This window comes from Mus pahari, chromosome 6 (assembly GCF_900095145.1).
Source record: "Mus pahari chromosome 6, PAHARI_EIJ_v1.1, whole genome shotgun sequence".
Taxonomy (NCBI): Eukaryota; Metazoa; Chordata; class Mammalia; order Rodentia; family Muridae; genus Mus; species Mus pahari.
Window position 1 is genome coordinate 100,493,502 of NC_034595.1, and position 21,099 is coordinate 100,514,600.

General features: G+C 50.5%; 1 protein-coding gene across 2 annotated transcripts in view; it reads left to right on the plus strand.

The window, feature by feature from the left end:
- The window catches only part of Ctnnbip1 (catenin beta interacting protein 1), a 47,538-nt gene that overhangs the window by 21,692 nt on the left and 4,747 nt on the right, over nucleotides 1-21,099 (plus strand). The window contains exons 1-3 of one of the 2 annotated variants that reach the window (XM_029540431.1): nucleotides 450-506; nucleotides 5,255-5,375; nucleotides 5,995-6,085. In XM_029540431.1, coding sequence (XP_029396291.1) covers nucleotides 5,280-5,375; nucleotides 5,995-6,085 — 187 coding nt within the window. In that variant the 5' untranslated portion in view covers nucleotides 450-506; nucleotides 5,255-5,279. Of the gene's footprint in view, nucleotides 1-449; nucleotides 507-5,254; nucleotides 5,376-5,994; nucleotides 6,086-21,099 lie in introns of those variants that run through there. The other variant, XM_021200390.2, reaches the window with a different exon arrangement.

Below are 21,099 nucleotides of genomic sequence, written 5' to 3' on the forward strand. Positions count from 1 at the left end.
ATGTAGTTGAGGATGGCCTTAGAAGTCCTGCTCCCTCAGCATCCAAGTGGTAGGATTGTAGCTGTGAACCACTATGCCAAGCTCCTTTTTTAAAAAAATTGTTAGATGCTTTAAAAATTACTTTTGAACCAGGCATTGTGGCGCACGCCTTTAACCGCAGCTCTTGGGAGGCAGAGGCAGGTGGATTTCTGCGAGTTTGAGGTCAGCCTGGTCTCCAGGACAGCCAAGGCAATGTAGAAAGACCTGGCCTCCAAAAACAAAAAAAATTTTTTTTTGACATAGGTAATCTTATTTTATAGTCTAGGTTGACTCAAAACACACTGCACATCCCAGGGTAGTCCCAAGTTAGAGGGAAACCTCCATGCCTGGCTCTCATGGTGCGTGTTTTGTTTGGGTTTTTAGCAGAGTATGTTACTGTCTTTCTGTGGGCTGGGACTCAGTGTGTGGATCAGACTGGTTCAAGCTTGTGGCATCCTCCTGCTCCTTCCCGAGTGCTGGGATCCCAGGTGAGAGCCATCACCCCTGGCTTCCTAGTGTGGTGCACCCCAGAGGGCCTCGGCCCTTGTGCCCAGAAGGGTCCAGCCTGTGCCCCAAAGGGTCCAGCCTGTGCTCTGACTCGGCTTAAGGCTTCTTCCTTTTGTATATTTTTCTAAGCAGATGCAAGACCCCCCATTGTTATAAACTAATATTTGTTTGTTTTTTAAATAAATGCAAGTGTGCAAATAGCATTAGCCTCAGGTTTATAAATAATAGCAAGCACAATGGCTCTGTGTCCAGGGTCACTCAAGCAGGTCAAAGGGAGGCCAGCCTGTCGGCTTCTTATCAGCTGATAGAGACCTACATGGTAGCTCTGGCTCCTCCTGCCCTGCCTCCTAACTCCTCCAGACTGCCATTGCCTGGTCCACGTAGGTCTGTGTAGCTGGGTGGGAATACAGCGTCTGTGTCCTGATGTCTCCCACACTTCAGTGCCTGTGTCAGCCGATGACCTCACAGTTCTTTTCCCTGTGTGGATCCTGCACAGCTATTGGGAGCCTCTTTTCCTTGACCAGCCTTGCTTCCTGCAGCAGAGGGGCAGCCTCAGAACTACCAACTGCATGTGCATGCAGCGTCTGTCTGTGTGTCTTGACCCTAGTATTTGTTTGTTCTCTGCCAGATGGAATTTTCTGGCGTGGTACAACTTTATACACAACGTGTGGTTTACCACCACGTAATAGGAAACCGCAGGCCTCACCCCCCTTCATTAGCATGATTGACAGCTGCATGTTGCTTCTTTCCACTTTCCCTCATCTGTGTCTCTTCTGACTCCTGAGAAATTTTCTTAGTGGGAAGGAAGCGCTGGCCTGTTTTTAGGGGTGGGGTGTGTGTAGGGAAAGCTGAAGCCATTCCTGAGATGCATCGTTTCTGAGCTTGGATGAATAATTAGTATCTAAATTAATTGCAGTGTGAGCTTATGTAATTTAGGCACATTTTAATGGAGACCAGTTCTTAATCCCTACAGGGGAAACTAGGAATCCTCCAGTGATATTAATGTACTGCCTGACAGAACCATGATCAAAATTTAATAACATACTAGCTTCAGTAGGCAACCAACCCAAGCGTGCTATGATGTGCTTGTGGCACATCTGTCTGGGGCGATTGTGATTCATTCTCTTCAAAGATTCATTTTCTGCACATTGACACCTTTACTGTGAATTAGGACAGACTTGCATCCTAGAGCAGTTGGCCTGGAACTTGAAGGGCAGGGACCTGTGCTCCACTTTCTATCCCAGAGCCAGCCCTGGGTGTTCCTTCCCATCGTGTGGCAAGGCAGGGGCAGCAAAGCAGGGCAGGAACACCACCAGTGGACACTTGCCACCACGTCCTTTGAGAGTTCAATCCCTGGGAGAAAACTGAACTGGAAAATCATCTTCTCTGCTTTCACATGTGCACCGTGGTGAGCACACAAACAGAAAGAAATACATGTAAGGGAGCTGGAGAGATGACTCAGCAGTTAAGAGCACCAACTGCTTTTCTGAAGGTCCTGAGTTCAAATCCCAGCAACCACATGATGACTCACAACCATCTGTAATGAGATCTGATGCCCTCTTCTGGGTTGTCTGAAGACAGCTACAGTGTATTTACATATAATAAATAAATAAATCTTTTTTAAAAAAGGAAAGAAAAGAAAAAGAAATACATGTAAACAGAATGCAAGATGGCAAGAAGTTCTAGAAACGCTGTCAGGATTCTTCTGACGTTTAGGAGACAGTGTTGTGCCAGGCAGGCACATTGAAGTAAGAAGACCCCATGGTGCCCGGCTGCTATAAGCCCTGAGAGCTCACAGCCAGGCTGCAGCAGTGAGCAGGATGGGCTGTGCCAGTCTATGGGGATAGAGAGTGTCTTAGTCAGGGTTTGTATTCCTGCACAAACATCATGACCAAGAAGCAGGTTGGGGAGGAAAGGGTTTATTCAGCTTACACTTCCACATTGCTATTGATTACCAAAGGATGCAGGACTGGAACTCAAGCAGGTCAGGAAGCAGGAGCTGATGCAGAGGCCATGGAGGGATGTTNNTTACTGGCTTGCTTCCCCTGGCTTGTTCAGCCTGCTCTCTTATAAACCCAAGACTACCAGCCCAGAGATGACACCACCCACAAGGGGACCTCCCCCCTTGATCACTAATTGAGAAAATGCCCCACAGCTGAATCTCATGGAGACATTTCCCCAACTGAAGCTCCTTACTCTGTGATAGCTCCAGATTGTGTCAAGTTGACACAAAACTAGCCAGTACAGAGGGTAAGGCTGTGGTGCTGTGATGTAAATTGACTGCACACTGCTGAACAATGGCGTTTCTCCAGCTAGCACTGACATGACAGCCCACCAACCTGTAGGGGCAGCTCCCTGAGTGAGCAGATATGAATTCCCTGGGACCCACTGTGATTGGCGTGTGCTTTGTGAGAGCTTCCCTTGAGGGTGGACAGCAGGATTCTTCTTGGGTTACCAAGATACCCTGAAAGCTCCAATGCTCTGGTGTGTGGCGGCCCCTAGTGGCCGTTCTAGGTATGTCACTGCTTCTTAGGGGCAGACCCACTGAGAACCTAACAGGACAGAGTTGGAAGATCTTGCTCTTAGGAGCTCTGATTGCCAGTTTGAAGGCTTTAAGGAACACTTCCCGTGTTTTCTAGAGATCACAGTGGCTCAAACCACACTACATACTTTGAGAAGGAGAATCCTTTGGAAATGTTCAAGTTGGTTGTGGGACTCTACTGTTTGTTTGTTTGTTTGAGATATGATTTCTCTGTGTAACCCTCACTGTCTTTTAGACTAGGCTGGCTTTGAACTCAGAGTTCCACCTGCCTCTGCCTCCCAAGTGGTGGGATTCAAGGCAAGCTCTACCATGCCTGGCTTGCTTAAATCTCTTAATATAATGACACTGGTTCCAGATAGAACCAAATAGTAGAGAGAGGAGATCTGAGACACTGAGGACTGCTCCCCTGCCCCATTCAGCCAGGTGGGCACTACTTACCAAGTGCCCGCTGGGTGCCAGGCCCTAGGAGAACAGGGGCAAGCAGAGCAGATGCAGCTTGGCCTTCTAGCAGAAAGGAAAGCGACAATAAGCAGACGTTCCAACAAGACACTCAGAGAGCTAGGACAGTGTGACAGGGTTGTGTGACAGGAGGTGAGGGCACACGACTGGCTCCCCTGGAAAGGTACCTTGAGGCTGAGATGAAGCCAGTTCTGGGCCCAGGGAGTGGCTACCCAGTGCAGAGGCTGACCAGTAAGAGTAGGGAGAGCTAGGCTGCAGAGGGAACAGGCTGACCACACTGGGCATGTATTTCCAGGTAGGACTAGACTGGGGGTGGTGTTGTCTCTCCTGACCTGTGGAGGATGTGAGTAGGCTGTGAGGTCAAGGCCAAACAGTAGTCCAGATGGAGGCATCAGGGAGGAGACGTGGACCACAGTGTCCATACTCAAGGTCCAGGTAGGAGCCACCACGAAGCCAAGTGTGGTCCATCCCCGGAGCAGCAATGCTGGTGCCTGAACTAGAGTGAGAACAGGGGAAGTGAGGGAGAGATACCCCAGAGCTTTCTGCTGAGTTCTGCAGCAGGCGAGGCCCCCCAGAGGCTGGGGTGTGCCCTGGAACTGCTGTGCCTTTTCCCAGGCCCTCGTAGTTGCTCTGGCCCTTTTCTGAGCCCAGGCTGAGTTGGAAGGGAGTGGACCACAGAGAAGAATGGATTCTAGGGCTCCAAGGGTGGATACAAAGACTCTGGAAGAAATCCTGTGCTGTGTCGAGTATTCAGGCATGATGTCAGCCCCATCTGGACAGGTGTTCAACCTGTTGTGTGGGCTTTCAGGGCGAGGGCCCTATTAGGCTTTTGAGCGGCTGACGCGTAGATACTGGGGAGCTGCTGCCGAGGCTTTGGCACATTCCCAGACACGCCCTTGGCATGGAGGATTGCCTTGTCCAGCATGTCACTGTCTAGGACTCACGGGGCACTGAGAGGAGATGGCGTGAGGACTGTCCTTAGCTTGTCAGTCCTGTGCTCGCTCCCTCATTCCCCGAGTGCAGCTCCTTGGTAGCAGGGCTGCGGAGGCTCCACCCCACCAGCTGCTGCGTTATTTCTGACTTGTCCAAGAGTTCAAGTGTGTAACCCAAACCCCTAGATCCTGCCTCTCCCCCAGCTCCTTCTGGAAGAGGAGGAGGCTCTGGGCTGCTCTGTCTGGGGCTGGCTGTGGCTCAGACCAGCGACACCTGGACACAGCCACTGGCCTTCACAGCTATCTTCAGGAGCTCTCGAACAGGTGGGGTGGGTGTGTGAGGGTGCCCCGGGCAGTCATCCGGTAGAGGGACTCCTTGGTGCCTTGCCCAGGAGCTGGCCGCTTGAGCTCAGTAGGGGCTTTGCACAGGGTGTTGTCGCTGATCTCCACATAGCCGCCTCTGTTCAAACCTCCTTATTTGCGCTTGTTCCTTGCATCGAAAACCTACAACTCTTGGGGCTCCATTTCTCATTTGTCCTCTGGCTCTTAATAGAAACCTTGGCTGCCTCCTGCAGTGTCTGCTCTGGAGTAAGGGCTCCTCAGCCATACTGCCTGGGCCTCAGGCCAGAACGCATCAAAGACCCGCCACCTCCTCACAACCCCTCCTGTGCTGTGAGAGCTGAGGTCCCTACTGGGCAGGGACTGTTTGAGAAAGGGGTACATCACTTACAGGGGTCAATGGTAGAGTGTATCTCATCCTGACATTCTCCCCATAACGTTTCCCGTCTCCTTGCAGGTGTCCCCAGAACTGGGCCAGGGGGATGAACCGTGAGGGAGCACCCGGGAAGAGTCCGGAGGAGATGTACATTCAGCAGAAGGTCCGCGTGCTGCTCATGCTGAGGAAGATGGGGTCAAACGTGAGTGCCTGTGGACTGCAGGGTACCTGTGTGTGAGTGACTGTGGGCTGCAAGGTGCCTGTGGCCCTGAAGGACGGAAGGGCGGTGCAGCCACCTCCTGGATCTCCAGGAACCAGAAGAGGGCTGTGGGCCTGGGGATCACCTGCTTCCAGTTCAGGCTCCCCAATCCCACATGTTCAGTTTAGGGAGCACTGCTGAGATTATCTTTCCACTCCACTTTTTATTTTGAGCCAGGGGCGGTGAGGACTTTGACCCTCCTTTCTGATCCCCAGTGGTCTCAGAGAGGTTTCTCTTCTGGGGGCAGACACAGGGTAGCTGGGCAGGGTGGCCGCTGAAGAGAGCAGTAGTATCAAGCACAAGGACGTCTTCTGAGAGAGAAATGGAGAGCCCTGAGATTGCTGACTGGCCATCGGTGTGTGCCCTGCGCCAGAACAGACGCTGATCTAGATACAAAGGGAGAGGCAAGGCGTGGGAACTTCAGGGACCTGGTTTTCAGGACGGGAGCAAGATGTGACTGCTAGACACTAACAAGGCCAGAGGGAAGGTGTGGGGACAGCAGGTGCGGGGACTTGGGGGGACAGGTTCACCCTCATCTCACCACAGCGCTCTCACCCTGCAGCTGACCGCCAGTGAGGAGGAATTCCTGCGCACCTATGCAGGGGTCGTCAGCAGCCAGCTCAGCCAGCTGCCCCAGCACTCCATCGACCAGGGTGAGCCGCAGGCCAGGCGTCAGCCAAGCCCTCCCGAGCACTGAGCATGGGTGATCAGGAGTTCAGGGAAGGGAGAGCAGGCTGCTGTTGCTCCTGTCTGTCCCAGCGGCGGGGACCCAGCAAGGCAGCTGGTGGGTCTCTTTCTAGGCCCGGAGGAAGGAGGAGGTAGACATGTGTGGGGCCTTGTGCAACCACAGACGGTCTGATTAATGCATCCCTTAAGCCTCAGCCTGACCCCTAACTGCTCAGCACCTAGTTCAGGGACAGTGAAACTGCTCTGTGTTCTGAGAGCACTGTCCCCGTCAGGTACAGCTGTGCAGTGACTGGTGGGTCTGCCACCAGTAGGAAGAGGCGACTCAAAGGGCCTGATATCTCCACATGCAAAAGGGATCCTGACAGTCAAAAGTTCTACTCGAGTGTTTATTGTACAACAGGGGCGGTGCCAGGGATCAATACACAACATTTGGCCCTTGACAGCTGTTGCTTGTATTACTTCCAGTTAGCAGGCAGTGTTTGGGAAGCAGGAAGTCATTGCCCTTGACAATACAGAGGTGCCAGGAGCCAACTGTTCCTCGCTGACCAGGCTGCTGGGCTTCGAGCTCCACAGCCCTTTGCTTCTTAGGGAGCTTCCTCCCCTCTGAGAGCCCTGCCTGACACTGCAGCATGTTCTGAGCAGCATCTCCTCCTGGTCCTTTTCTGTTAATCTTTCATGCTTGGTTGGGGCTACACAGAATCTTAGTGAGCCAGGCAGTGTGGGCCACACCTTTAATCCCAACACTCAGGAGGCCAGCCTGTTCTACAGATCAAGTTCTAAGAGAGCCAGGGCTACACAGAGAAACCCTGTCTCCAAAAAAAAAAAAAAAAAAAAAAGGTACTTAGTGGCCTGTGACATGTTCATGTTCAGGCAGGAGCAGCCACCAGAGCAGAGCAGAGCAGAATGTGTTCGCTGTGTTGCGGCCGCTGGGGAGGAAGCAGATGCAGCACACTGGACAACCTTTATGTTGTGGGCTCAGCCCTAGATCTAGGGCTTGCTTCCTCAGCTCTGGTGCTTGCCCCAGCCAGCTCAGGAGAGATCTTTCAGGGAACCTCTGGTAACTCAGCAATTTGGGCCTGTGCATATGTCATACAAAACCATGCCCGGGCGTGCCTGCTCAAGTGTGCTACGCAGCCAAGTGTGTTTACAGTCGGCCCTGCCTTCCTTCCCTCTGGCTCTTGAAGGAGTCCTTTTCTTCTTGATGGCTGGTATAGGTTTCCCCACCTAGAACACTTCAGACTTCTGAGTTAGTTCCAGGGAACTTTTTTTCCCTCCCACGTGATTGAGTCATTGAGTTTCTGAGTCTCTGTGCAGATGTCCCTAGTGGAATGCCCTAAATAGGAAAGGTAAAGAAGCTGGGGACCATGGCAGACTAGGCCACACCCACCACATGTCCTCTTGTCTTGAATGGATGTAGAACAGCCGAAGGGATATGTACTGGGCTGTTAATAGGAAAAATGGTTTATGTGGTGTTGAGGATCCGCCCTGGAGCCTCATGTATGGTAGGTAGCCTGTGCTCTCCCTCTGGGGCTGCGCCCCTTGAGAGAGCAGGGACTGGGCGGAGGTCTCCTTAATGGACTTTTACTTGCCGAGTTAGCGGGTTTTGTAAGCTGATTTTTGTGTGTTGTTCATGCATTCTTTGTAAGAAGTGAAAACTCTTCACTGGATCCAGCACAGGCCCTTGGGCGTGCTAGGCAGGCACTCTAGTATTCTGTTATCTCCCCCGCCTTTAAGAAGTTATATGTAGACCCAGAGGATGGCTCAGCAGTTAAGAGCAAGTACTGTTTTTTGCAGATGGCCAGAGTTCAATTCCCAGCACACCCATATCAGACAACTCACAACTACCTGTAATTCCAGTGCAACCGAATGTCTCTGGCCTCCGTAGGTACCTGCACTCACATGCACAGACACACACACTTAACAACAACAACAAAATAATAAAATAAATCTTTTTAAAAGTTACTATTTATTATTTAGCTGAACATGTTGGTATACACTTATGTATCTCATATATATTTCATGTATATATAAAGCATACACACACACACACACACGTATGAAAACTCACTTTGCAGAACCAGCAATTGAGAATATAAATACAGTCAGCTATGCTGTTTAGGAAGGTCGAGGTTAAGGCTGAAGATATCACTCAGTTGGCGGAGTGCTTGCCTGGCATCCGTGAAAGCTTGGGTTTACTCCCCAGCACCAGATGACGTCCCAGCCCTTGGGAGGCAGGAGGATCAGTTAAGTCATTCTTGACTACATAGTGAGATGGAGGTTGGCTTGGGCTACTTGAAACTCAGTCTCACAAAAAGGAGGTGACCATGGTGGCCTCAGTGTGCCTTGGCTCCGAAACTGCTGATGTAGCGAGAAACAGCTGTGGGCAGGTAGGTGTGGCTGTCACAGACACTCTGGAATCTGGGGCACCCATAGACACTTTCTTTGCCGTTTCCTGGCATGGGTTTCCTGGATTGGGGGAGAATCATATCTGAGGAATGGTGTGGCACATTTGTGCTGCTGATGCCCTGTACCTCTGGAAGTCACACAGACCTAGAGCAAATGCTACTTCAGGAGGCTTGGGGACTCCAAGGACTGTGACTTAGAGCCAGGAGGCCCCAACTTGGAGGATCTTCTCCAGCTTCCTTTTATTTTCTCTGTGTTACAAGTAAACCCATGTATTTATACATATACCCTGGGCTAGTGTACAGTCTAGGCCAGGCGCTCATGTCTCTGTCTGTGCTGTGAGGCTGAGTGGCACTGGCCTAGCCAACCTCTGCTCATGTACCAAATGTCCTGCTGTCTCTGCCTAGGCGGCCAAGGGATCTTATACATCTGTCCACTAGGTGGCTCTATCTCTCAGCAGATGACAAGGCTCCACCCTAGGCTTCCTAGACCTAGACAAGATCTCCAGCATCTTCCTTTAGATGTCCTTCTCAACAGAGATCCTGAGGCGGAGTCAGCCACAGGACAACCCAGTCTTATACACTCTTGTCCGCTGAGGCTGGAAGGGTCTGGTACCTGAGTACTTCTCTACCCACCACAGCCCAGCTGTGTTTATAGAGAGTAGGCAGGTGCTGGAAAAGATGCTGGGGCAGAAGTCTGCACCGTAACGTTGACCAAGTGGTTCCTGCAGGGGCCCAGTGTCTCCCAGAACTGAACAGTGGTCCCTCAGTTCTCAGCCTGCCCTATCTCTACTAAGCAGAGATCACTGTGACCGCCTGCTTCCTCCTCTTCCTCCTAAGTGCTCCCCTCCCTCCTCCAGCCCTCTCCAGTGTATTGGTGCCTCTAGATTGAGTTCTTTCTCTTACCCTTTCCCTCTTTACCTATTTCACGTGATTTCCATAGTCTTCAGGTCAGCACCTTCCAGATATACCCTCAGCCCAGACCCCATTCCTGACCCCCAGAGCTTTTGGCTGTCTGTCTTGACACACCCAACCCTTCGTACTCAGCAGGTCCAGCTGGGCCCCTCCTTTCGGCTCCCTTTCTTCACGGTGTGCTCACATGGTGAGGGAACAGGTCACAGCCCAGGCGCACGCGCAGCACTGCCATTGCTCCTGAGGCCTTGGATCTCCTTGCTCGGTGCTCCCAACCAGCCTCCTCCTCCTAGATTGTTGTTGTTTTGTTTTGTTTTTTTTAAGATTAATTTATTTTTATTTTTGTATGTATGTATGTATGTATGTATGTATGTATGTATACCATATGCGTGCAGTGCCCACAGAGACCAGAACTGGGCATTGGATTCCCTGGAACTGCAGTTACAGATGATTGTGAGCCACCGAGTGTGTGTGTGTGTGTGTGTGTGTGTGTGTGTGTGCGCGTGTGTGTGTGTGTGCGCGCGCGTGTGCGTGCACGCGCGCTGGAGTCTGGATGCAGGTTCTCTAAAGGAGCAGCCAACGCTCTTAGCCTCTGAGCCATCTCTCCAGCCCCAGCTGTCTTGGGCTTTTTGTTTGTTTCAGGCAGGGTCTTATATGGAGTATACTGGTCTTGAATTTGCTTTATAGCTGAGGATAATCTTAATCTTTAAAATTTTTTCCATTTGTTTATGTGTATTAACAAGCCTGCCATGACCCGTGTGTATGGCAGTCAGAGGGCCATTGGCAGGAGTTAATCTTCTCCTTCCATTATGAGGGACCCAGAGATTGAACTCAAGCTCTGAAGCTTGGCGGCAGATGCCTTTCCCTGCTGAGCCATTATGCCCACCCTGTCTTGAACTTTGATCCTCTTCAGTGTTGGGATTATTGACACGCACCAGCACGCAGTATTGAGAGTCACACTCAGAGATTTGTGCGTGCAGACAAGCACTCTACCAATTGAGCTGCTCCCCAGCCCTGCTAGCTCAATTATTCTTGAAGTTAAACTACAGCTTAGTTTATTTTTGTGTGTACGAGTGTTTCCCTTGTATGTAAGTTAAGTGTGCCTGGAACCAGCAGAGGCTGGAAGAAGACACTAGATGCTATGGACTGGAGTTACATGTGGGTGGGTGGTTGTAAGCTACCATTTGGGTGCTAGGAGTCAAATCCAGAGGACCTCTTAACCACTGAGTCATCTCTCCGTCCCCTTTAACTCAGTGTTTACCGAGTGTTCCTAACTGACATCATTTTGTTTGGTTGGTTTTTAAAGACAGGGTTCCTCTGTGTAGCACTGGCTGTCCTAGAACTCACTCTGTAGACCAGCTGGCCTTGAATTCAGAGATCTGCCTCCTGGGTGTTGGGATTAAAGGTGTGCACCACCACAGCCCAGCTTCTAAACTGACATCTTGATTGATATTAGTCCCTGCTCCACTCTCCACTGCCATAGCCAGAGTGACTTTGGAAGTCTCAGAAGTCAGTGCAGTCCCAGTGGCTCCCTGCCACCCTACACCATGCCTTTTCACACCCTGGTAGGCATGCGGACTGACTTCATCCACACCGCCGGCTTCTCCCCTCCTGTCACGCTCTAGGACTCCTCCTCAGCCTCCTGCAGCCCAGGCCAGGCCCTCTGTGACTGATGCTGAGCCTCCTTCTAGGTGGGCATCCGTGTGGCTGCATAGACCTCACCAGGCTCTTGGTGAAGACGGTTGAATGTGGTGATTGAGCAGGTTCTGGGGCTAGAGTTAGAGAGGCAGTGACATGTGTGAGTACTGTCTCTGGTCCCCAAGGATGGCCAAGCAGACTTGACAGTCAGGCAGGACTCTGCTTTGAGCCAAAGGAAATCAATGCTTCTCTGGGAAGTTGGCCTTCTGAGATGGGCCAGCTGCAGACATGGTGGGGGGTGGGAGGCTGCAGCGTCTTGACGCAGGCACAGAAGGCTGAATATCCGTTTCTCCTCAGTGCTATCCCATAGGTGTGCATTGACTCTCCTGGCTCGGAAGTGATACATGGTCTCTGTAGAAAATTGGAGAGAGAGACGAAAGTTTAAAGGATTGGGTCCTACTATATAGCCTGGTATATACATACTCTGTATACAAACTCTGTTTCCTTTCCTTCCTTTTTTTCAGCTTTTGCAAGATAGGCAGTCACTTCTATTGGGGTTTACTTTACAGCCATATATATATATATATATATATAATCTATTTTCAGGCAGTCTCATTAAGATCTTCAATGATTTTCAAGAAAATGTTTTGGCCGTTGTGTAATGTGCAGCATCTGTCATACCTTAAGATACTAACCAGCCTCTTCCTGTTAGAACTCACTTCTACTATTAATCATAATGGCAGACATTTGTTAGGCTCCTTCTCTGTGCCAAGTTTCCTTGCAAAGTAATGTACAAGGTTCTCCCAGTGAATGTCACCACAGCACTGTGACGTGTTCTCTCTGGCATAGAGAGTCAGCCAGTGTGGGCTCCAGATGTGACAGATGTTGATCAGCATCATTTGTACACATTTATCATTTATGTTGAGATAGATCTGTGGGTGGCTTACAGGCTGAAGAGGGGTTCGTTGTTGCTTCCCTGCCTTGCTTTCTTTTGCTTTCTTTCTGTTCTAGGCATTGAACATAAGCCCTCACTCATGCTAGGCAAGCACATTGAGATATGTATATGTCCCCAGATCTTCATATGTCTTTTTAAGCAGGACAGCATATTACCTGAGGATCAAGTATAATTGAATTTGCTACATAGTGTCACTGAGGGGATGAGGGAGATTGGGGGCTCTTTCTGCTGTTCTGGCCCCTGAACCTGCAGGAAGCTTTGAATGTGCCCACTCTGGGCGGTCTATGCTCTAGTGCTGTACATGGGACAGGGCATACAGTGAGTACCAGGTATTCCAAACCTCTGGTTTGCAAAGGCCATACATGTCATGGGATGTGTGTAGAGGTCAGAGGACAGCTTGTGGTAGTTATTCCTGCCATCCTGTGTGCCCAAAGGTGGAACACCAGTTGCCAGGCTAGGCTGCATCTAGCTCTACCCACTGAACCATCTGGCTGGTCCCTAAGTTTTGTTATGTTTTGCTTAAGATTTATTTTACCTTTTGATTACATGGATATGTGTGGTATGTGGAAGGTATGTGTATACATCTATGGGTATATGCATGTATGAGTGAAGTGCCTGTGGAAACCTGAAGGGGATGTTAGAATTCCTGGAGCTGGAGTCACCCAACATGGGTGCTGGGAACTGAACTTGGGTTCTCTGCAAGTATATTAACCACATGGTCTCTTAATTGCTGAGCCATCTCTCCAGCCCCCACCAGAGTTGTGGGCTTTTTTGTCATTATTATTTCCTGTGAATGGGTGTTTTGCCTGCATGTATGTTAGTGTGTCATGTGAGTGCCTGATTCCTTCAGTGATAAGAAGAGGGTATTTGATCTTTTGGAACTAGAGTTACAGTTGAGCTGTCATGTGGGTGCTGGGTCTTGAACTGAGGTCCTCTAGAAGAACAGTCAGTGTACCTAACCACTGTGCCATCTCTCCAGCCTCCTAGAGATGTTTTTACATGGCTTCACTTGTTTTTGTTTGTTTGTTTGTTTGTTTGTTTTGCAATATGTAGCCTACATTGGCTTTGAACTTATGATTTGCCTCAGCCTCTCAAATGCTGGGATTACCCATGAGTGCCATCACACCTGGTGGACCCTTGTCCAGTGTCCCAAGGCTGACATGGCTCGTCTTGACCTCCTTGTTCTTTCTCAGTCTAGGGAATCCTAGGAGACATGCCTGGTCTGCCTTTGAGAGCTGCTGGTTGTCACAGTAGCTCCCTAGGCCTGGCATAGCCCTTGTCAGAGTCCACTTTCTCCAAGGGATTTCCAGTAAAGGACTGTGAGCTTTCACAGGCCTGCTGACTTCCCGTACAGAAACAGGCACCTGGTTGAGGGTGCTCCTGGAGAGCCTAAAATAGTTTCCTTGGTCTCATGGATAAAACTGACTTATTATTTAGCTTATTATGTAGACTTACTATGATAGCCATGTTCGAGGGAAAACAGCAGGAACTAGGCACTTTGGAAGTGACCCAGTTCTGCAGTTGCTCCACTTGACCCTTGAGGTGCCCTGGATGGAGCGGGGTAGAATGAGCGGCTCCATTTCCCACCCAGTGTGTTAAGTTCTGTGGAGTCCCCTCCCACCCAGTGTGTTAAGTTCTGTGGAGTCCCCTTCCCTAGCAGCATCCTGCCTCTGCTCTTTCTCTTCCCCTCTCGTACCCTCCCAGAGTCAGCTGGTACCCGGCTGGGACCTTCCAGAACAGAGAACAGAGTCCAGTGTCTGCTCTCTGAATGTGTGGTCACAGTGTCAGGAGTCTGTGAGAAAGGGTCTGTGGTTTGTTCACAGCCCACATCCAGGCCCAGAGCTGTTCCTGCTTAGACCAAAGCCTGCGTGGCTTCCTCGCAGCATCTCTCTCTGCCTCCCTTGTTGTGTAGGCCCTCCGCTGTGGTTTCTGGCTCTCCACTCCCCATGCCTGGCTACTTGGAGGCTCCTTCTAGAGGCCCCGGGTGAAATCAGTCAGTGCTGAAATTAGAGTCAGCCCAGGGAGGATTCTCTGTGGGCAGGAAGCTCAGTCTCTTAACTTTAATCAACATTTCTATGAGAATTACCTGTAACCCAGTAACAAAGTTGAGCCAGAAGTCACGTGAGGGTACAGAAATCCATGGGGATCTGATTCCTAACTCCTGTCACTGAGAAGAAAGGAAGAGTGACAAATGTGCTGAGATGCCGGCTGGCTGCTCTCCCAGCATCCAGTTCTGCACACTTTAGCCCAGCATCCAGTTGTGCTCGCTTTAGCCCAGCATCCAGTTGTGCGCACTTTAGCCCAGCGTGGTGGGGTCTATTCTTTAAAGCTGAGAACAAATGCTTGGAAGGCCTTAAGCCCCTGGCATGCCTCAGACTGCCTAAGAGGTGGGTCTCGGTCCTGGAGGGGAAGCTGAGGGCTACTCTGCAGCAGCCGGACAGTTCCAGTCACATTAGCCTCTCATTACTATAAACTCAGCATAGTGTCTGATGACAGCCCTCTCCTCCATGAAGGGCAGACAGTAGGGTATCTGTACAAATGCAGAAGAGCTTTGAGTGTGTAGATTTCCTCGTGTGACTGCCTGGGAGTGGGGCCCACCCAGGAGGCTAGAATGCAGGCTCCAGGTCGTTCCTTGGCCCCAGTGAATCACAGTACCTGCCAGGAGAGCCTGGCAATCTGCATTAAACAAAGCAGTGCATGGGGTTGCACACTGCAGTCTTAGCAGTGCTGCACAGAGGGATGCTGTAGAGTACAGGCTCCTGTGCTCTTCCCCAGACTCCGGGAATCAGAGTGACTGCCGCGTATACATATCTACGATGCTGCATTGTTAACAAAGCAGGCTATGATGAGGTTGGTCTGCTGTCTAGCCACTGTGGAAGCTGAGGTAGTAGGGCCACCAGAGCTTAGGAATCCCAGGCTAGTCTCAGGCAAGGTGTCAAAACTCTGACTTGGGGATGAGGTGGAAGGAAAAAAAACAAAAAAACAAGCCACAGCAAGGAAAGACCTCCAGGGTGGCCCTGGTGCGCAGAGCCTAATGCAGGGTCTTCAGTGCACCCTTGGAGAGACAGGCCCATGTCACTCCCACATGCTGTCCCACTCTGCTTGCTTGCTTGCTTGTTTTTCTGTTGCCCAGAAGCCACTTAGGAGAGGAAGGGATTTATGTCATCATGGGGACCCCAGGCCATTACTGAGGGCCCCGAGCAGGTGCTCAAGGCAGGCTCAAGGACTCACAGCCAAGGAGGCCCAGCAGAGGTGTCTTCCTGACTCACCCCACCCCACCCCGACCCTGCTAGGCTTTCTTCTGCAGCTCAGGGCACCTGCCCAGGGAGAGAAGCCTTCCGTGATGGGCTGGCCTCCTAGATAAGTTAGTAATGAAAGCAGTCTCAGGCCCGGACAGTCCTTCAGTTGAGGCTCACTTCTGAGGTGATCCTAAGCTCTGTCAAGTTGACAGTAGATGTGAAGTAGTATTTATGACAGACTCACATTCTTTGGTCTGGAAGTGCTTATATTTTGGAGGAGACATTGGAAAAAAAATTTTTTTTTTTTTTTTTGGTTTTTGGTTTTTGGTTTTTGGTTTTTCGAGACAGGGTTTCTCTGTNTAGCCCTGGCTNTCCTGGNACTCACTNTGTNGACCAGGCTGGCCTCGAACTCAGAAATCCACCTGCCTCTGCCTCCCAAGTGCTGGGATTAAAGGCGTGCGCCACCACGCCCAGCTGACATTGGAAAATTTAAGTGAGGAGAATGAACACCTCACCTAGGAAAGGAAACTGTAAAGGGTGTGTGTGTGTGTGTCTGTGTGTGTCTGTGTACATGTGTCTGTGTATCTGTGTGTGTACGTGTCTGTGTGTGTCTGTGTGTGTGTGTGTCTGTGTACATGTGTGTGTGTGTACGGTGTGTGTCTGTGTACATGTGTGTGTCTGTCTGTGTGCCTGTATACGTGTGTGTGTGTGTCTGTGTACATGTGTGTGTGTGTCTGTCTGTGTCTCTACATGTGTGTGTCTTTGTGTGTGTGTGTCTGTGTATGTGTGTGTGTACACATGTGTGTACGCATGTGGGGTGCATCTCGGCAGGGTGGAGGGTGGGATTGGGTGCAGGACCTCAGGGACCAAAGCTGAATTTGACCCTACAGTTGTCCTTATACATTATTCCTAGTGTGTTAGAACAATGGGACAGGTGTTCCTTAACATACTTTGCAAATGTGTAAACTGAGGCTGGGTGAGCAGGGACTTCCCTTGGATACACAGGTAGCTAGGGTCAGCCCAGGTTCCACATGCCAAGTCTTTCTCCTGGGGTACACTGAGGCAACTGAAGCCTGGGGAGGACCTGTGGTTGTCTCCTGTACCTTCATTAGCCCATGCTAAGAATCCACCTCTGACAGCTCTGGGTGCTGGAGCCCAGTAGGCACCACTGAGCCTCCTGCTGCTAAGTCCTTGGTGAATCAGAGCCCACTGTTCCCATAGCAACTTAAGTGTGGTGCTACCTTGGGTAAAAAGCATCCGCTGGGAGCTTTGGGGTATCAAAGCGGAGGTGTATAGAACACCTGGCTCAGAGCCTTGGGCTGCTAAAAACAGCACATGCTCCCAGTGGGTGTGGGTTTATGTGGAAGGCAGCCCAGCACAGGGTGAGCCCCAGCCTTACTCCCTTCAGAAGTTCTTTCCTATGGTGGGCCTCTGGGACCCGCTTTTCCAAGCAGCCATTCCCCAGAGCTGGAAGCTGAGGCATTGCAGTTGAGTAACAGGCGCTTGGTAATGAGCTTCTGGCACAAGGTAATGAGCTTCTGGCACGAGGAAGTGCTTCCAACCCAGGTAGGTGGGTGCTCCCAACCCAGGTAGTCAGGGCAGCGGCCGGAGGACCCCGAGTGGGAATCACTGGAGCCCTGGCAGCCTTTACTCCTGCATGAGCTGGTGCCATGTGTGCTGGTGATGTCTCACTGAGCCTGGAGCTCACAGGTGCAGGAGAGGTGCTCCCTGGAGATATGGAAGCACTTAACCCAAGTGCCTGACGTTGGTGATGGCTCACAGAGGGGCTTCTCTCTCCCCCGGGGGTCTCTGCAGCCATAGAGTTGTGGTTCTTTAGCTTTTCATGCTTCTAATTTAGAAAAAAAAGGCTTATTTTATTTTGTATTTATGAATGTTTTGCCTGTTTCTATGTCTGTATACCACATGAATGGCTGGTGCTCACAGAGGTCAGAAGAAGCCATTGGATTTCCTGGAACTAAAATTACAAATGGTTGTGAGCCACCAAGTAGGTGCTAGGAACCAAACAGATGTCCTCTACAATAGCAACAGGTGTTACCCCTGAGGATGCTGGACTGCAGATCCACACACCCTGTTCTGCTCCTTTACAATCCCTGAGGATGCTGGACTACAGATGCACACACCATGTTCTGCTCCTTTACAAGGCTCGGGGATTTAACTTAAGTCGCCGCATTGCCAGCCTTCTACCTTATGTTTGAGATAGGATCTCTGACTGAGTCTGGAGTTTACCAGTTGGCTAAACTAGCTGGTGAGTGAGCCCCAGGGATGTTCATGTCTCTGTATAGCCTAGCCTGAAGGTTTCAGACGCATCCTGCTGTGCTACATGGATGCTGAGGATCTGAATACACGTCCTGCTTGCACAGTGAGCACTTTACCCACTGAACCACCAGGTCCCTAATCTTGTACTTTGGCTAGCGCTAGGTATAAGGTTCCATAGAAAGTACAAGAGCTAATGGGTACCTAACCCCAGGAGGTCTGAAGCTGGAGTCTCCCCTGGGACACCTATGCCAGTAAGGGGTGCTGTGACCATAAGGGTGGCAGAGCCAAGGCCCCCATCCGCAGGGCTCATGTTAGCATGGAGGTTGGTCTTGGATGTCTTATGGTATCCAGCGTGGCTGGCGCTGCTCCTTTGAGTCCCTCTTTTCCACAACATCGCCTACATAGGGCAGTGCCCATCCTGGTTTGTGGGGTCTTTGGGTTTGCAAGAGACAAGTTCAAGGTCAGCCTGGGCTATATATTGTGAACTTGTCTTAGGTTGCAACAAAAGATAACAAGAGTGATTCTCATCCAACTTCAGGAACCCTTCTCTGAACCTCATTGTCACTGACGTGATCTGGTTTGGGCGTGAGTGCGGGCTTGAGACGGAGGCTGGCTTCCAACACTGCTGGTGTGAACTCATCCCCGGCTCACAAACAGACCAGTGACCCCATTGTCTGCCTCCCACCCCCAGCCAGGGGCCAGCTTCCCTGTTTCTATGCTTCTGCATATTTGTCATTTTTCTCTCCCCAGTCACTTGACTAGCTCCACTGAGGGCCAAAGCTGGCATTGGGCGTGGGGTGGAAGGAGCAGTGGGTGCCTGCCCCACCCTGTCCAGAGAGCTGAGCCTCAGCCCTGCTTTTGGATGAGCCACAGTAGTGCAGGGAGGACAGTTGGCACTTGACTCCATCCCGGGCTGTGGTGGTGGTGGTGGTGGTGGTGGTGGTGGGTTTTAATCCTGGGTCTAGGTTCCATTCAGTGACGCAGAGATCGGTCCAGGCTTTGACTGAGGCTTGGCAAACCTCTATGCTCTGGGTGACTACAGACAGACAGACAGTTGTTTCCCTTCTCCTGGGTGACTACAGACAGACAGTTGTTTCCCTTCTCCTGGGTGACTACAGACAGACAGTTGTTTCCCTTCTCCTGAGTGACTACAGACAGACAGTTGTTTCCCTTCTCCTGGGTGACTACAGACAGACAGTTGTTTCCCTTCTCTTGGGTTGTTAAAGGCAAGGGCTTCGGAGCCTGGGCCTCTGGTTCACCCAGCTGCTTCAAGTCTCTGAGCAAAGGCTCTGACTATGACCAAGAACAAGGCTAGTCCTGATCCCATTGCATGTTCACCAGATAAAGATCAGACTAATGGGGATGTAAGTCAGCTGTAGACTGCTTACCCAGCATCCCTGAGGCTTTGGCTTGGTCCCCAGTACTACACAAAGCTGGATGTGAGGTGCACACCTGTAATCTCAGCACTTGGGAATGAGAGGTAGGAAGGCTAGAAGAGGAAAGGCATCTCAATTGCACAGTGAGTTCAAGGCTAGCCTGGGCTTCATCAAGGCTAGACTGGGCTTCATGAGACCATGTTTTCTACCCTCACCCCTAACTCCCACTACCATGGTGCTAAGAATGCTGCAGCAGCCTGGGTAACAAGCTATGGTGCACAGTTTCAGAATGGCCATCAGGTTTGTTCAGGGAAGGCTCTGATTTCTCCCCCTCCTTATCAGCCTTTGCGTCTGTCTGCCTTTTACCCTGCCTGCCCTATTCATGTATGTGATGCTGCACCTCCTGGGAACTTGGACTTGGGTTTCCAGGATGATGCAGAGCAGCCCTCATGAGCTTGCTGACCATGCCTGTAATCCCAGCAGAGACAGAGGATCCTGAGTTTGAGGCCAGTCTGGGTTACATAGTGAGACCCTGTCTCTAAGACAACTGTTCAGCTGGAGATGTAGCTCAGTGGTGATCTAGCCTCTTGCTCTTGTGCCCTGGATTGATTTATTTAATCCATCACTGAAAAGGACAGCCAGGGCTACATGGAGAAACTTCATCTCAGAAAACAAACAAACAATGCCTGAGTTCTATCTCCAAGGACCCACATGGTGGAAGGAAAGAACAGACTCCTGCAGTTGTCCTTTGACCTCTGCCATGATGCACACGCGCATAAACACCACCACCACCACCACCACACACACATTCTCAGGTCGCTCATTGCTACTGTCTACAGGCAGACATGCACATTGGTCTTATGCCCCACAGTGTATCAGTCCCTACTTCTGAGAGCTGTTTAGCAGATATTACAGAGCATTCTCTACTTATAAGATTATGACATCTACAAATAGAAGTAGGTCCTTCTTCTATTGTGTATACCATGTTATTTTTGCCTAATTGCCCAGGAATGAACCTTTAGAACAATCTAGAGAAGCCAGGTGTGGTGTCTTGGTCCTGAAATGTCAGCACCAGGGAGACGAAGGAAGAGGCTTGTCAGTCAAAGGCAAGTCTGTCACGAGACACCTTTGGTCAGGTGGAACCTCTCTGATGCATCTTCTATCATGAGGGATGTTGGATTCTGTTAGATTCACTTTCTGTGTCTGTTAAGAGGATTGTGTGGGGTTTGCCCTTTATGCTGTTGGTAAACTATATTATATCACCTGATTTTGAGATGTTAAGCCAACCTTGCATTACTAGAGTAAATCTCATTTGGTCTGGAAATATGACCCTTTTTATATGTTGCTGTGCGTAATTTGCTAACATTCTGTTAAACATCTTTGTCTATATTTATAGGAGGTCCACATCTGTGGTACGTGTGTGTGTGTGTGTGTGTGTGTGTGTGTGTGTGTGTACATGTGTGTATATGTGTGAGACAAATTGTCTGGTTTCAATAGTCTTATTGCTCAGTTTGTTAGGGAAGATGTTCAGGAGCATCCGAGTAGCTCCTGTGTGCCTGGGCTAACCTGCATCTGGTGGGAATCAATGAACAGATGTTCTGAGCACAAGAGCTGTCAGTGGGTACCACTGGGGAAGACAGAGCCTTACCTATACAATGGATTGCTGGCCTGGAGGTAGAGGATGGGCACTTATAGGACAGTAGAGAGGGTACTTGGGGGATCTGCTGTGCCCCTTTGTCTCAGGAACTGAATTTTAGGGCTGGAGCCAAGATGACCAGCTGAGTAGCTCTCCCATCCTTTTTGTTTCCTGATCCAAAGTCCAGAGAAGGGAGGGACCACCAGCTTTAACTGAAGGCCGAGTGCCTGGCCCACTCCTAATGGGAACAAGTCAGAGGATGCTCAAGTCAGAGGATACTCTGCCCTCTCTCTGGCTTTGAAGGAAGGAAGTTCTGGTGGACAGCAAATCCTTTGGGAACGGGAACGGGAACGCGTGCAGGATGGGCAGCATCTCTGAGGACTCCTTCTGCAGCCCCTGACAACAGAACATAGACTTTGAAATGAGGCCTGTGGGTTCCCAGTCAGGGAGGATCCAGCCAGCCGGCAGTGTGGGAGGGAGGGTAAAATTCCTACAAAGCTTTTGCTCTGGGTGTCCTATTACTTATTCATCGGAGTAAATGTGTG